This window comes from Saccopteryx bilineata, chromosome 2, assembly GCF_036850765.1.
Source record: "Saccopteryx bilineata isolate mSacBil1 chromosome 2, mSacBil1_pri_phased_curated, whole genome shotgun sequence".
Lineage (NCBI taxonomy): Eukaryota > Metazoa > Chordata > Mammalia > Chiroptera > Emballonuridae > Saccopteryx > Saccopteryx bilineata.
Genome location: NC_089491.1, coordinates 173,767,494 through 173,781,462, shown reverse-complemented (window position 1 = coordinate 173,781,462; position 13,969 = coordinate 173,767,494). Strand labels below are relative to the sequence as shown.

Genomic DNA, 13,969 nt, shown 5'->3' with positions numbered 1-13,969 from the left:
AGCCTCACTGACAAAGGTGAAATCTGAGTAAAGACATGAAAGAGTAGAGCAGCTCCTTGACAGATACACAGGAACAGCCAGAGTAAGGGCCCTAAGTTAAGAAGCATGCCTAGGGTGTTTGAGGATCAGTAAGAAAGCAAATGTGACTAAAGCAAATAGAGAGTAGTAGTAAAGGAAGCTCTCAATAATCTTTACTATCAGAAACAATTATCACTATTGAATAAACAATCTGTTTTGTATTCAAAGTACATCAAGCCAAATTTCCATTAGTAATGATACATCTGCATAGTTCCAGTCATGCTTTCCCACCCAGTTGATCATTGGCACACAACTGTGAAAATGACAACAAACAGAGTCAAGGCATGGTCAAGGAATAACACAATGCTACCTTACAAAGAAATCAAAACCACGAGTTTGGCTTCATGCATATAATAATCTAACAATTTAACTAGCCCTAATACTATAAAAACACAAAACCTTACACTTATTTTTATTCAGCTTCGAGTCAAGAATTACATATTTTTCCCTTTTTTTTTTGAGAGAGAGAGACAGGAATGAAGAGAGATAAGAAGCATCAACTTGTAATTGCACCCTTTTAGTTGTTCACTGATTGTTTCTCACACATGTCTTTGAAGGGAGGGGGCATGGAGCCAAGCTAGTGACCCCTTGCTCAAACCAGCAACCTTGGGCTTCAAGCCAGTGACCTTTGGGATCAAGTCAGTGACCATGGGATCATGCTGATGATCCCATGCTCAAGCTGCTAACCCTGTACTCAAGCTGGCAACCTCTGGGGTTTCGAACCTGGGACCTCAGTGTCCCAGGTCGACGCTCTATCCACTGTGCCACTACCAGTCAGGCAAGAATTATATAATTTCAAAATATAAACCATTTAGGCCCTGGCAGGGTGGCTCAGCAGGAGAATGCTGGACCAGCATGTGGAAGTCCCAGGTTCAATTCACAGTCAGGGCACACAGGAGAAGCAACCATCTTCTTCTCTACCCTTCCCTCTCCCTCTTCTCTCTCTCTCTTTCATTCACTCTCTTCCCCTCCCACAGCTATGGCTCGAAAGGTTTGAGTAAGTTGGCCCTGGGCACTGAGGATGGCTCTATGGCCTCACCTCAGGTGCTGAAATAGCTTGGTTGCTGAGCAACAGAGCAACAGCCCCAGATGGGTAGAGCATAACACTGTAGGGGGCTTGCCAGGTGGATCCCAAATGGCTCCCATGCAGGATGTCTGTCCCTCTGCCTCCCAGCCTCTCACTTAATAAAATTAGATAAAAAATTTTAAAAATAAATCATTTATTGCAAACATTTGCAATGCAATATATCACACCACTGTTACTAGAAAAATATCACTTAAGAACCATGCTCTATGAAAAGATAATGGCATACAATAAGTTGAACACAACAAAGAAAAGATCTTAATCAAAATCTGACCAAAGAATAATGTCAATCAAAGCCAAAATTTCAAAGTTGAAGTGACAAACTAAGTCCAGCTAACAAGAGACAATTTTAACAGACATAAAGTTGTAATAGTATTATACTTAAAAACTCCCTCTCAAAATTCCACTAAAAAGACAGTAGAGGAATACAAAGGCCTAATTCCAAGAGGACAAATAGGCCAAGAAAAAGCAGTTGTACAAGTGATAACCTAGCCAGCTAAAAAACCAAACAAAGAACAAAACGCCAAGTACCTACAACAGAAGAAACCCAAGAAGCTTTTGCAACATGGAATCAACAAAGGCTTATGAAAAGGAAGCAGTATTTTTAAAATTAGGGATGGTAATGAACACAAAACAGGATTGGCTGAAAACCTATATAAAAGCAATTAGACCACCACCAAGCAACTATCCCTCTCCAACTCTAAAAAAAGACTGGAAATTTACATGAGTTCAAATTAAAGAAGTTATTAAAAGGCCCTGGCTGGGTAGTTCACTTGGTTAGAGCATTGTCTTAATACGCCAAGGTGTTGGTTTGATCCCCACTCAGGGCACATTCAAGAATCAACCAATGAATGCACAGAAAGGTGGAACAATGAATGAATCAATCATTCTCTTTCTCTCTCCCTCCCTGCTTCATTCTAAAAATCAACTAATTTAAAAAAAAAATTGAGTAAAAATAAACACATACAAATGACCATCACTGTGAAATCTCAAACCACTAGGAATAAAGATTAGATCCTAATGTCTTTAAGAAAAAGAAAATGACATAGAAAGGAATAAGAATATAGCACCACTGTTTTCAACAGCAACACTGAATGCCAAAAGATTAAAGCTTTCAAAATACTGAAGTAAAATGATCTACAGTTTACAATTCTAAGCCCCACTGAACTACCAATAAAGTTTTAGAACATTTTTTGACAAGCAAAAAATTTATCTCATTTTCCTTCTTGCTCATTACACTAGTAGATGAAATGTTTCACCAAAATAGGAGTAAACCAAGTAAAAAAAAAGATCTGAAACAAGGAGAAGGAAATTCCCAGAATGATAATAAAGAAATGAAGTTCATATCGGATGGGTAAAAGGAAACTGAGAGATTTACTCTTTGCTGAAAAATTTGAAAATAAGTATTTGATGTTATAAACAAAACATACAGCGACCTTGGCTTGCAGGGACAATGATTTATCCATTGAACCATCTGACCAGGGCAACAATTTCTGATAAATAAAAAAAATTTGGATATTAGGCCCTTATCTGAGCTGTTGTTTGAAAATATCATTTCCCATTTAGTTGGCTTTCTGTGTATATATCCCAAAAACTCAGAAACATTGATATGTAAAGACACATGCAGCCCCATGTTTATTGCAGCATAGTTCACAGTGGCCAGGACATGGAAACAACCAAAAAGCCCATCAATAGATGACTGGATAAAGAAGATGTGGCACATATACACTATGGAATACTACTCAGCCATAAGAAATGATGACACCGGAACATTTACAGCAAAATGGTGGGATCTTGATAACATGATACGAAGCGAAATAAGTAAATCAGAAAAAAACAGGAACTGTATTATTCCATATGTAGGTGGGACATAATAGTGAAACTAAGAGACATTGATAAGAGTGTGGTGGTTATGAGGGGGGGAGGGGGGAATGGGAGAGGGAAAGGGGGTGGGGAGGGGCACAAAGAAAACAAGATAGAAGGTGACAGAGGACAATCTGACTTTGGGTGGTGGGTATGCAACATAATTGAATGACAAGATAACCTGGACTTGTTATCTTTGAATATATGTATCCTGATTTATTGATGTCACCCCATTAAAAAAATAAAATTATTATAAATAAAAAAAAAAAATTGATATAACTACACTAAAAGGGGCCAGGAGACCTGCCTGACATTTGTGAAGATTTTAATTTCTTACACTCATGCCCTATTTCTAATAATAGAAAGTCAGTATATTTAAAACTAAAAAATAAAGAAGTAGCATTATGAACATATTATTAGAAAATATAAAGATCAAAATCAGAAATAGCTAAAAGAATTGAAAGGGATTAGCTCTGAGGAGTGGGAATGGGAAGGAAAAAGTGCAAAGGGGAGAATGCTGGTTATCCAAAAGATTTTAAGGGTTAAAATGAATGTTTCTTGCTGTACTGATTATAAACAGTAATTGTTAATGTCAAATTTCATTAAATTATAGACATCCCACCTGACCAGGCAGTGGCACAGTGGATAGAGCAAGGGTCGGGAACCTTTTTGGCTGAGTGAGCCATGAATGCCACATAGTTTAAAATGTAATTCCATAAGAGCCAAATAACTACCCGTGTACGTTATGCGTTATCCAATAAAAATTTGGTGTTGTCCCGGAGGACAGCTGTGATTGGCTCCAGCCACCTGCAACCAAAAACATGAGCGGTAGGAAATGAAAAGATTGTAATACATGAGAGTGTTTTATATTTTTAACATTATATTTTTTTACTAAAGATTGGTCTGCGAGCTAGATGCAGCCATCAAAAGAGCCACATCTGGCTTGTGAGCCATAGGTTCCCGACCCCTGGGATAGAGCATCGGACTGGGATGTGGAGGACCCAGGTTCGAGACCCCAAGGTCGCCACCTTGAGTGGGGGTTCATGTGGTTTGAGAAAGGCTCACCAGCTTGAGCCCAAGGTCACTGGCTCAAGCAAGGGGTCACTTAGTCTGCTGTAGCACCCCCCATCCCGTCAAAGCACATATGAGAAATTAATCAATGAACAACTAAGGATCTACAACAAAGAATTGATGTTTCTCATCTCTCTCCCTTCCTGTCTGTCTGTCCCTATCTGACCCTCTCTCTGACTCTCTCTATCTCTGCCAGACACACACACAAAAAAAAAATTATAAACATCCTAATAACACTTATTATCAAAAATAAGGGACAATAGGCTGGCCTGTGGTGGCCCAGTGGACAGAGTGTCAACTTGGAAGGCTGAGGACACTGGTTCAAAACCCTGGGCTCACCTGGTCAAGGCACATGTGACAAGCAAGCAATGAACAACTCAAGTAAAGCAACTGTGCATTGATACCCCTCGCTCCCCACCCCCTCTATAAATCAATAAATAAAATATTTTTAAAAATTAAAATAAGGGACAATGACAAAGTGATTTAATCAAAACAGGAAACCATCACACTGACAACTTAATGACTCAGAAAACTGAAAATTTGCTTCCCATTAAAAAGTTGTTGAAATTAAAGTGTTTCAGCCTGACCAGGCAGTGGCACAGAGAGCGTCGGACTGGGATGTGGAGGACCCAGGTTCAAGACCCTGAGGTCGCCAGCTTGAGCGCGGGCTCATCTGGTTTGAGCAAGGCTCACCAGCTTAAGCCCAAGGTTGCTGGCTCGAGCAAGGGGTCACTCAGTCTGCTGTAGCCCCCCCATCAAGGCACATATGAGAAATCAATCAATGAACAACTAAGGGGCCACAACGAAGAATTGATGTTTCTCATCTCTCTCCATTCCTGTCTGTCCCTATCTGTCCCTCTCTCTGACTCTGTCTCTGCTTACACAAAAAAAGAAGAAATTAAAGTGTTTCAAAATGTCTATAACACAAGTTCAAAAGATGCTCATCAGCTGTCACCCAAAAATAATTTTTTAAAGGACACACCTAACAACCTAAAAATATCAGAACTCTCATTATTTTTTGTCGTTTTCAGCCTGAGCCTCTTGCTAGAAAGTAAAATGTCATGCTAATGAAATAGTCACCCAATGACAGCGATCAGAATAGTGGTTACTTTTAGAGAAAAGTACTGACTGGGAGGGAGACGAAGAAGCCCAGTAGTGTGCTATAAACGCTCTATATCTTGATTTGGGTGGTGATTACACAGGTGTATACATATATAAAAATGTATCTGTACATTTAAAAAAAAACTGTACATTTAAGATGTGATCATTGCACTCAACATCAAGTAAAAAAGTTCACATGGTAATAAGAGGCAGCAATCTCACTCTGGCACTTAGGAACAAAAAAAGTATTATAAACAAAACTACAAATCAAAACGTGTCTTTTATCTTTAAATTGCAGTTTTATAAGCATTTTCAAAGGTTAAGGGAAAGAGATGTCCACAGAGATGTAAAGACAAGACTCCAATAAACCTCAGGAGAAACTTAACCTTTAATCAACATATTTGCAATACAATCTCTAAGTACTTAAATAACATATACACAGTATTCTCCCTTTGCACAAAACAATTGAATTTTTCCAAGATAAAGTTAAACAGTTCAGGTGATAATCATTACAGAGAATTGTGAACTAAGTATTCAGATTATGTTAACTCCAAGTCCTTTCCTAATTTTGAAATCCTACAACTCTATAAATCCACGAATGCAACCTAATTTATCATCTAATTAAACCTGTTTACCATTTAATTGTCAAAGAGAATTCTTAAAACAAATATTTTACCCTAGTGGTTACTTACAAGATACAAACCCATCCCTCTAATTCACTATAGTTTGGACTTCAGTATCATAGGTTTTCATACAACTGCACTAGATAATTCTCAGGACAGTGCTGCTCAATTACTGACATCATTAAAAGACTGACAAAACAAACCTAGGGCTATAAATTAGCATAAGATTACACTTCCCAGAATTTTTGGTATAAAACAAAATTTTTAGAAAATTTTGACATGCATGACCAGGCAGTGGTACAATGGATAGAGCATCAACCTGGGACCCTGAGGACCCAAGTTTGATACCCCGAGGTCGCCGGCTTGAGCGTGGAATCACAGATATGACCCCAAGGTCGCAGGCTTGACTAAGGGGTCACTGGCTCAGCTGGAGCACCCCCAGTCAAAGTACATATGAAAAAATAATCAATAAACAACTAAGGTGCCCTAACTACTAGTTGATGCTTCTCATCTCTCTCCCTTCCTGTCTGTCTGTCCCTCTCTCTTGCACTCCCTCTCTCTAAAAAAAAGAAAATTCAGACCTGATACTAATTTTAAAAAGAATCATAAAAATAAATTTAAATAATTTTTTCACTTTTTTCCTCGAATAGTTAAATCTTTCAAAATTAATTCTGTAATATAAATGAGAATAAATTTTTATTTTTATTTTATTATTATTATTTTTTTTTTTTTTGTATTTTTCTGAAGTTGGAAACAGGGAGGCAGTCAGACAGACTCCCGCATGCACCCAACCGGGATCCACCAGGCATGCCTACCAGGGGGCGATCCTCTGCCCATCTGAGGCGTCGCTCTGTTGCAACCAGAACCATTCTAGCGCCTGAGGCAGAGACCACAGAGCCATCCTCAACACCCGGGCCAACTTTGCTCCAATGGAGCCTTGGCTGCAGGAGGGGAAGAGAGAGACAGAGAGGAAGGAGAGGGGGAAGGGTGGAGAAGCAGATGGGCGCTTCTCCTGTGTGCCCTGGCCGGGGACTGAACCCAGGACTCCTGCATGCCAGGCCACTCCTCATGCTCTACCACTGAGTTAACTGGCCAGGGCCTTATTTTTATTTATTTATTTTTTTTACAGAGAGAGAGAGAGAATCAGAGAGAGAGACATATAGGGACAGACAAGAACGGAGAGAGATGAGAAGCATCAATCATCAGTTTTTCGTTGCAACTCCTTAGTTGTTCATTGATTGCTTTCTCATATGTGCCTTGACTGTGGGCCTTCAGCAGACCGAGTAACCCCTTGCTCAAGCCAGTGACCTTGGGTCCAAGCTGGTGAGCTTTTTGCTCAAGCCAGATGAGCCCACGCTCAAGCTGGCGACCTCAGGGTCTCGAACCTACGTCCTCTGCATCCCAGTTTGTCGCTCTATCCACTGCGCCATGGCCTGGTCAGGCTAAATGAGAATAAATTTACCTCAAAATAGTGTTATCAGCCTGACCAGGTGGTGGCACAGTGGATAGAAGGTCAGACTGGGACACAGAGGACCCAGGTTTGAAACCCTGAGGTCGCTGGCTTGAGTGAGGGCTCAACCAGCTTGAGCACTGGGTAGCTGGCTTGAGCATGGGATCATAGACATGACCCCATGGTCACTAGCTTGAGCCCAAAGGTGGCTGGCTTGAAGCCCAAGGTTGCTGGCTTGAGCAAGGGGTCACTCACTTTGCTGCAGCCCCCTGGTCAAGGCACATACGAGAAAGCAATCAATGAACCGCAACGAAGAACTGATGCTTCTCATCTCTCTCCTTTCCTGTCTGTCTGTCCCTAACTGTTCCTCTCTGATTCGCTCTGTCTCTGTCAAAAAAAAAAAAAAAAGGTTATCAATCATAGGATATGAAAAGCCTTAGATATAAGTTGATTTGCAAATCCTCAGATAATCAAGCTGTCTTCACTCATAAGTTAGAGCAATCATAGATTTTTATTATTTTATCAACAAAACATGTTGTCAAGGTAATTATTATAAACCTTGTTGCAGGTAAATTATTTTTTTTCCCCAGTAGTTTTGTTTTCATATCAAGGAATGTAATGTTACAAAGTTAACCAGTTTAGGCAAAAATTAGTCTGAACACTTCACCCTTATATTTGCAAGCTATTAGTCATTCTACCAGTTAATGCTGTCCTCAGTTAACCATTAAAACTACTTACAGGTATTAATACAAATATGCAATATACTAAATAGCATCAATCTATTTAATATATCAAATTTACATTAGAAGTAGAAAAAAACAAGTTCAACACAGGACATTATAGACTCAACACAAGATACTATTAGTAGGTTGATGTCACTTCTTTTTCATTATCATGTATTACAGAACTTACTAATCTGAGTGAATCATTAAATATTAATCTCCTAACAACTTATAAAATAGATTTTAAAGATAATTTTTGGATCTCTCATTTCTTTTCATGCTTGCATTTCATTGTTAAACAAATCCTACATAGGAGGTGATGTTTTCAATCAAGTTTATTTGAATTTCTTAATTTCATAAATTTACTAGCCCCTGCTCCAATTTCTAAACGTAGTAAAAGCCTCACCTTGCTCAAGGCATACAGATCCAGGATTTTCCTCTCCACCACAGGGATTTTTAAAGTAGATCCTTGAAGTTCCCAAAATTTTGCTAGTTGATCCAAGAAGTCCAGTCTTACTCTGGTCATTGCCTAAGATTATTAAAGTACAGATCAGAGATAAGATCTACATTGTGGTTGAAAAGAAATGTGTGGCCCTGGCCAGATGGCTCAGTGGATAAAACAGCCCAGCAAGCAGACATTCCAGTTTCAATCCCCAGTCAAGGAACACATGAGAAGCAACCATCTGCTCCTCTTTCCTGCCCTCTCCTCCTTCTCTCTCTTTCTCTCTCGCAGCCAGTGGCTCAGCTGGTTCAAGCAGTAGACACCTTCTCCTCCTTCTCTCTCTCTCTCTCTCTCTCTCTCTCTCTCGCAGGCAGTGGATCAGTTGGTTCAAGCAGTGGACCCAGGCGCTGAGGATAGCTCAGTTCACTCGAGCACCGGCCTCAGGCGCTGAGGATAGCTCAGGTGATCTGAGCACTGGCCCCAGATGGGGGTTGCCTGGGGGATCCCAGCCAAGGTGCATGCAGGAGTCTATCTCTCCTCCTCTCAAAATAAAGGGGAAAAAAAGAAAGAAAGAAAAGAGATGTGTTTACTTAACAAAGGTACTACTTTCTCTAAAGAAATTCAGATTTTTCATTATTGCTTACTCCAACCCTGTAATTTAATAAATAAGCAAAATATTTCTAACAAAACTTTACTTATTAAAGCAAAAAAAGTTACTCTAATATATATGAACACTTCTCATATTACTGACCAAAGCCAATTTTTGGATGAAGTTGGCTTAACTTTAACCAGAAAATTTAGCAGATCAAATAATTCTGTTTCTAAGCATTCTGTCATTTCATCTTTAGATAACATGAAACTTAAGGTACACTAACTCTTTACCTGTTATTAAGGTACCTCACTACAAGAGACTAAAGGAAAAGATATATATTTAAAGCTCAGAAAATGTTTTAAGAGCATCAAGAGAAAAAAAGCCTTGGCAGGATATATTAAGCTTTAATTAAGATTTCTCTTTTGTATACTGAAACAGTTTTCTACCACACTAAAGAATCTTCTGAAAATCCGGCAGACAAAAAGTACAATATTTAAACAGAAATAATAGTATTTAAAGGAGGTCTTAATAAATCAGATTAATTTAATTTAAGATTTTAATTGAAAAAATTAATTAATTTAAAATATTCTCCTGGAAAAGTTCTATTAAAGCAAAAACAAACAAACAAAAACTAAGTTTTTTGACAGAATTTAAAAAACTATTTTCTAAATACCACAGGAGACAATCTTCCAACATTAACAACAAAAAAAAAAAAGTTAGTAAGTGCTGAAGTAACTAAACTTAAGAATTCCAGATTTCTAAAGCTAACTAAGCTGGATATTTCAAATACGAAAGATATGACTAGAGATAGTTTCTCATAATCCCAGTTAAGTGGAAAAACGTAATACTTATTTGAAACAATTTTTTTTTTTTTTTGTATTTTTCTGAAGCTGGAAACGGGGATAGACAGACAGACTCCCGCATGCGCCCGACCGGGATCCACCCAGCACGCCCACCAGGGGGCAACGCTCTGCCCACCAGGGGGCAATGCTCTGCCCCTCTGGGGGGTCGCTCTGTTACAACCAGAGCCACTCTAGCGCCTGGGGCAGAGGCCAAGGAGCCATCCCCAGCGCCCGGGCCATCTTTGCTCCAGTGGAGCCTCGGCTGCGGGAGGGAAAGAGAGAGACAGAGAGGAAGGAGAGGGGGAGGGGTGGAGAAGCAGATGGGCGCTTCTCCTGTGTGCCCTGGCCAGGAATCGAACCCGGGACTTCTGCACGCCAGGCCGACGCTCTACCACTGAGCCAACTGGCCAGGGCCTGAAACAATTTTAAATCAGGAACTTCGTCCCATTCAATTCCAACTAACATTAAGTCTAAATTCTGGTACACAAACTTTTTCAAAGTTCCCTACCAAGTTCTCTGACATAAAAAAATGAATCAGGGGACAGCAATAATGATACAACACTCACCTCAAGTTCATTCAGGCGCTGGACTCTCGGTGTGAAACGAAAGCTTTTTACTTCACAAGCAAATGGAGGTTGCCAATCCTAAATAGAAATATTTTTTAAGCTTATTGGTATATAAGCAACAAATGCATTATTCCACCCCTTAATTTATGGGGTGAGTTGTCAAAATTATGGTAAAAGAACTGACAAATCTTCTTTATTATAGAGACAGAAAGAAGAATATTTTTAGATATTACTTATCTCCAATTACTTATTTCTAATGTTCTTAGTATTAAAATTATTTTATCTATAAAACATCAAATATCACAAGTACCATTATTTACATCCTACAATTATGCTTTCCCCAATAACTCAAGTAAAATGAAGTGGGCTCATGTATCTCAATATAATGTTTAATAAACACCCAAGTTTACAAATTAAAAAGAAAACAGAATTTTTTTTAAAAGGGTACAATTAAAGATTAAAAAGTAAATTTTTAAAGTACTTATATGATTGGTTGTTTTTTCATTCACGTGTAATGTGACACAAGACTTTACCCTCAATGTTATATAAATGTTTTGTTCAAAGCCCAGCTTCTGGGCGTCCAAATATTTTTAAAAAACAAAACACAAAACAATAAGCAAACCTACAAAGCAAGGACAATTTCCAGATTGGCAATGTACTATAACTAAATAAGATAGCACATTGCAAGGGTTCTAGAGAACATAGTTTGATTTGACCTAAATAACAGTAAATCTACTTAAAAACCTGAGTAATCAAAAAGCTGCATCTTACCTTGGAAATTAAAGAAATTCACCAATATTAAAAGTAGTTAACATTAAATTTTCAATAATGTGATATATAAGAAGAAGGTATATCATTTCAACCTTTTTCTAAATACTAAAACACCTTTGTTTTTTTACCAACAGGACTCTTGAATAGAATTTCTAATTCATAAAAGCAATAGTGTAAATGAAAATATGGTTTAGGAAAAACTGCAGTGCTCAAGGTTTTGTCAATATTAGGTAATTTGGGTAGAAGGAGAATTAAGTGAAGCTTCTGAAGGATGGCAATACAGCATCACTCATCATAGCAATTATTTGTTAATGCTTTGTTTGCAACTGATAGTCTATCATCTTAATCAAGTTCATTTAGCATAAGGGGAGTAGCATATCTGGATTTTAGAATAAGACAGGTGGATCTAGGTTCAAAATGTACTTTGTCACTTGCCCAATATCATACATAAGTTATTTAACTTTTCCATACTTGCCTCCGCTGTAAAATGAGACTTTACTTACCTACTAGGGCCTCAAAGGAATATTAATTGAAATAAACTGTAGGTGCTAAATTAGCACCCCTCTCCTCCTCCATCTAAACTTTTTTCATTCACTGTGCTGCACATCGCTACGGTAGTCTATGGTGAGAGCGGGTGTTTTTTAAAACGCAACATGGGTGACGGTACTACTTACATTTTATTTGACAGTAGGCAGAACATAAAGCAAGGTGACCTTTTAAGAAGCACTAAGACAATGGTTCACAAACTTTAATGTGCATTAAGAATCACCTGCAAGTACACGCTAGAAATTTTAGCCTGGGAAATGAGGCCTAGGGATCTGCTTTTTAACAAGCATCCAGTGATCCTGGTGCAAGTGCACCAGGAACAACATTTGAAAAGCACTGGTCTGCTGAACGAGTAAAGAATCTTTTGACCCTGAACAAATCACTCAGCGTATTGGGGCAGTAATTCCCCCAAACAAGGGGTAGTATCTGCTTTCTTTACAGTCAAGATTGAGGTAATTCACCTATAAGCAAACCAAGTTATTTGCAATAATTGCAATCGCTAAATCTTTGATCCACCATTTTTTATCTCAAAAGATTTCAACGTTTTCGTCCACGTCTATCACTGACAAATTCTTCCTAAACCTCTGTTTTTTATGAGTTTATTTGAGCAAAACTGATTACATATGCTGGGGAGCAAGATCGCAAATGCTCCTCCCTAAACCTGGACGCTTGAAAAATAAACGCTGCTCTTTCTCTGCCCCCGGGGAAGGCTTTTTCATTGCAGCAGAAATCAGTCTGAGGTCCCTGGTTCGGTGATACCATCCTAGGGGACAACCAGAGCTCAGGTTACTGTTTCAGAAACCTTAGCCCAGAGATGAGCCCTACAAAATATTCAATAAATTAAGTATTACTAAGGCTGGATAAAGAAATAGCCGACGGAGAGCAGTTTTCACTATCATACCCTAATGAGGACTGTACATGAATGGAGGACGTGTCATGCCACAAGACTTCAAACACCTCAACGGGCAACGAAAGGCCTAAAGCCTTTGGTTACCCCTGCCCACAATTTAAGAAGTACCGGTTCCCAAGTTGTGCGCAGAAAGGCCCCAGGGACACCACTCTCGCGTTCAGACAAGCGTAGGTAAAGCCGCAAAAGAAACCATGATTAAAAATAATAATAATCCAGAAACTTAGCTTCTAGTTGTTGAGAAAAAGAAAGGAGAGTACTAGGAAAAGACAAAAGGACCGGAAAAGTATAACCAAATCAAGAGTATCGGCTCCCCCACTCTCGTCTTCGCCCCTCTCCTCAGACGCCGGTACCTTGGGCGGTCGGATTTTGCAGATGCCGGTTTTCTCCGCCAGAGGCCGGATGCGACCGATAAAGCTGAGCGGGTCTGTGAACTCCTCCCAGCTGGGCTCAAAGACTGGGCACTCCGGCGGAGGCACGAACTCCGTCGTGTAGCCCCCCGACCCCACGCCCGCCATGACAATACCCAGGGGGCCCCCGTGGAGGAAACAGGTGGAGAAAGGCTGGCTAAAGCCCACCGAACTCTCTCACGTCCCCTGACAGGGACAGAAGCTCATCTTCTCGGACAAAAACTGCTCAACACAGGAACCGTGCAATCGCTTCCTCCTTTCGTTTGTTATTGTTTCCTTCGGGGATTTTCCTCACAGGGCCAGCACTTATCCGGAAGTGAACATACAGTCAAATCCCTCCGCCGGCCCAAAACAGAATCCCTCCGCAACATCACGACGCCTCATCGTACAACTTCCCTTCTCCCTCCCTTTCCGGAACCCAATGTTGTTCCTTGTCCATGAAAGCTCCGCGCAGTCCGACGACTTCAACCGGCACACCTTGGAAACTCCATAATCTCTTTTGGAAAAGTTTGCAGGGGGAGCACACCGATGTGAGACAACCCGCGCTCTTCCGGCGCGGAGGAATGTGTAATGCTCCAGGGGCAAAGGTTCTGCTTCCGGTGGAAAGGAGAGAAAGCCAGCTTTTCTTTGTGTTTAAATGGACAGAAAAACAATCTAAGCCCAAGTTCCGCCGCCTTACCTCGCTCCCGGTTTATGGCGAGTTGTTTTACATTGCCTGTGTTTCTGCAGGATACTAACCCTTTTAGATTCTCTTATTCTTAGTCCTTTGACTCTTTGTAACTCTTATAAGAATCTCGGGCACTTTATATCTGCCCCATTTCCGTAGCAAGTTGGGGTGGAACCCACGTCCCAAACCCAGCCGGCTGACAGAATTGCTTTTTGAGCACAGAAGAAACGACTC

The 13,969-nt window shown here is 39.9% G+C and overlaps 1 protein-coding gene across 1 annotated transcript in view; it reads right to left on the bottom strand.

The window, feature by feature from the left end:
* KDM5A (lysine demethylase 5A) overlaps window positions 1–13,568 on the bottom strand; it is a 103,197-nt gene extending 89,629 nt beyond the window's left edge. Inside the window, exons 1-3 of the mRNA XM_066258644.1 lie at window positions 13,012–13,568; window positions 10,435–10,512; window positions 8,399–8,521 (exon numbers count right to left, since the gene is read on the bottom strand). Coding sequence (XP_066114741.1) covers window positions 8,399–8,521; window positions 10,435–10,512; window positions 13,012–13,176 — 366 coding nt within the window. The 5' untranslated portion in view covers window positions 13,177–13,568. The remainder of the gene's footprint in view (window positions 1–8,398; window positions 8,522–10,434; window positions 10,513–13,011) is intronic.
* Between the last annotated feature and the right edge of the window lie 401 nt (window positions 13,569–13,969).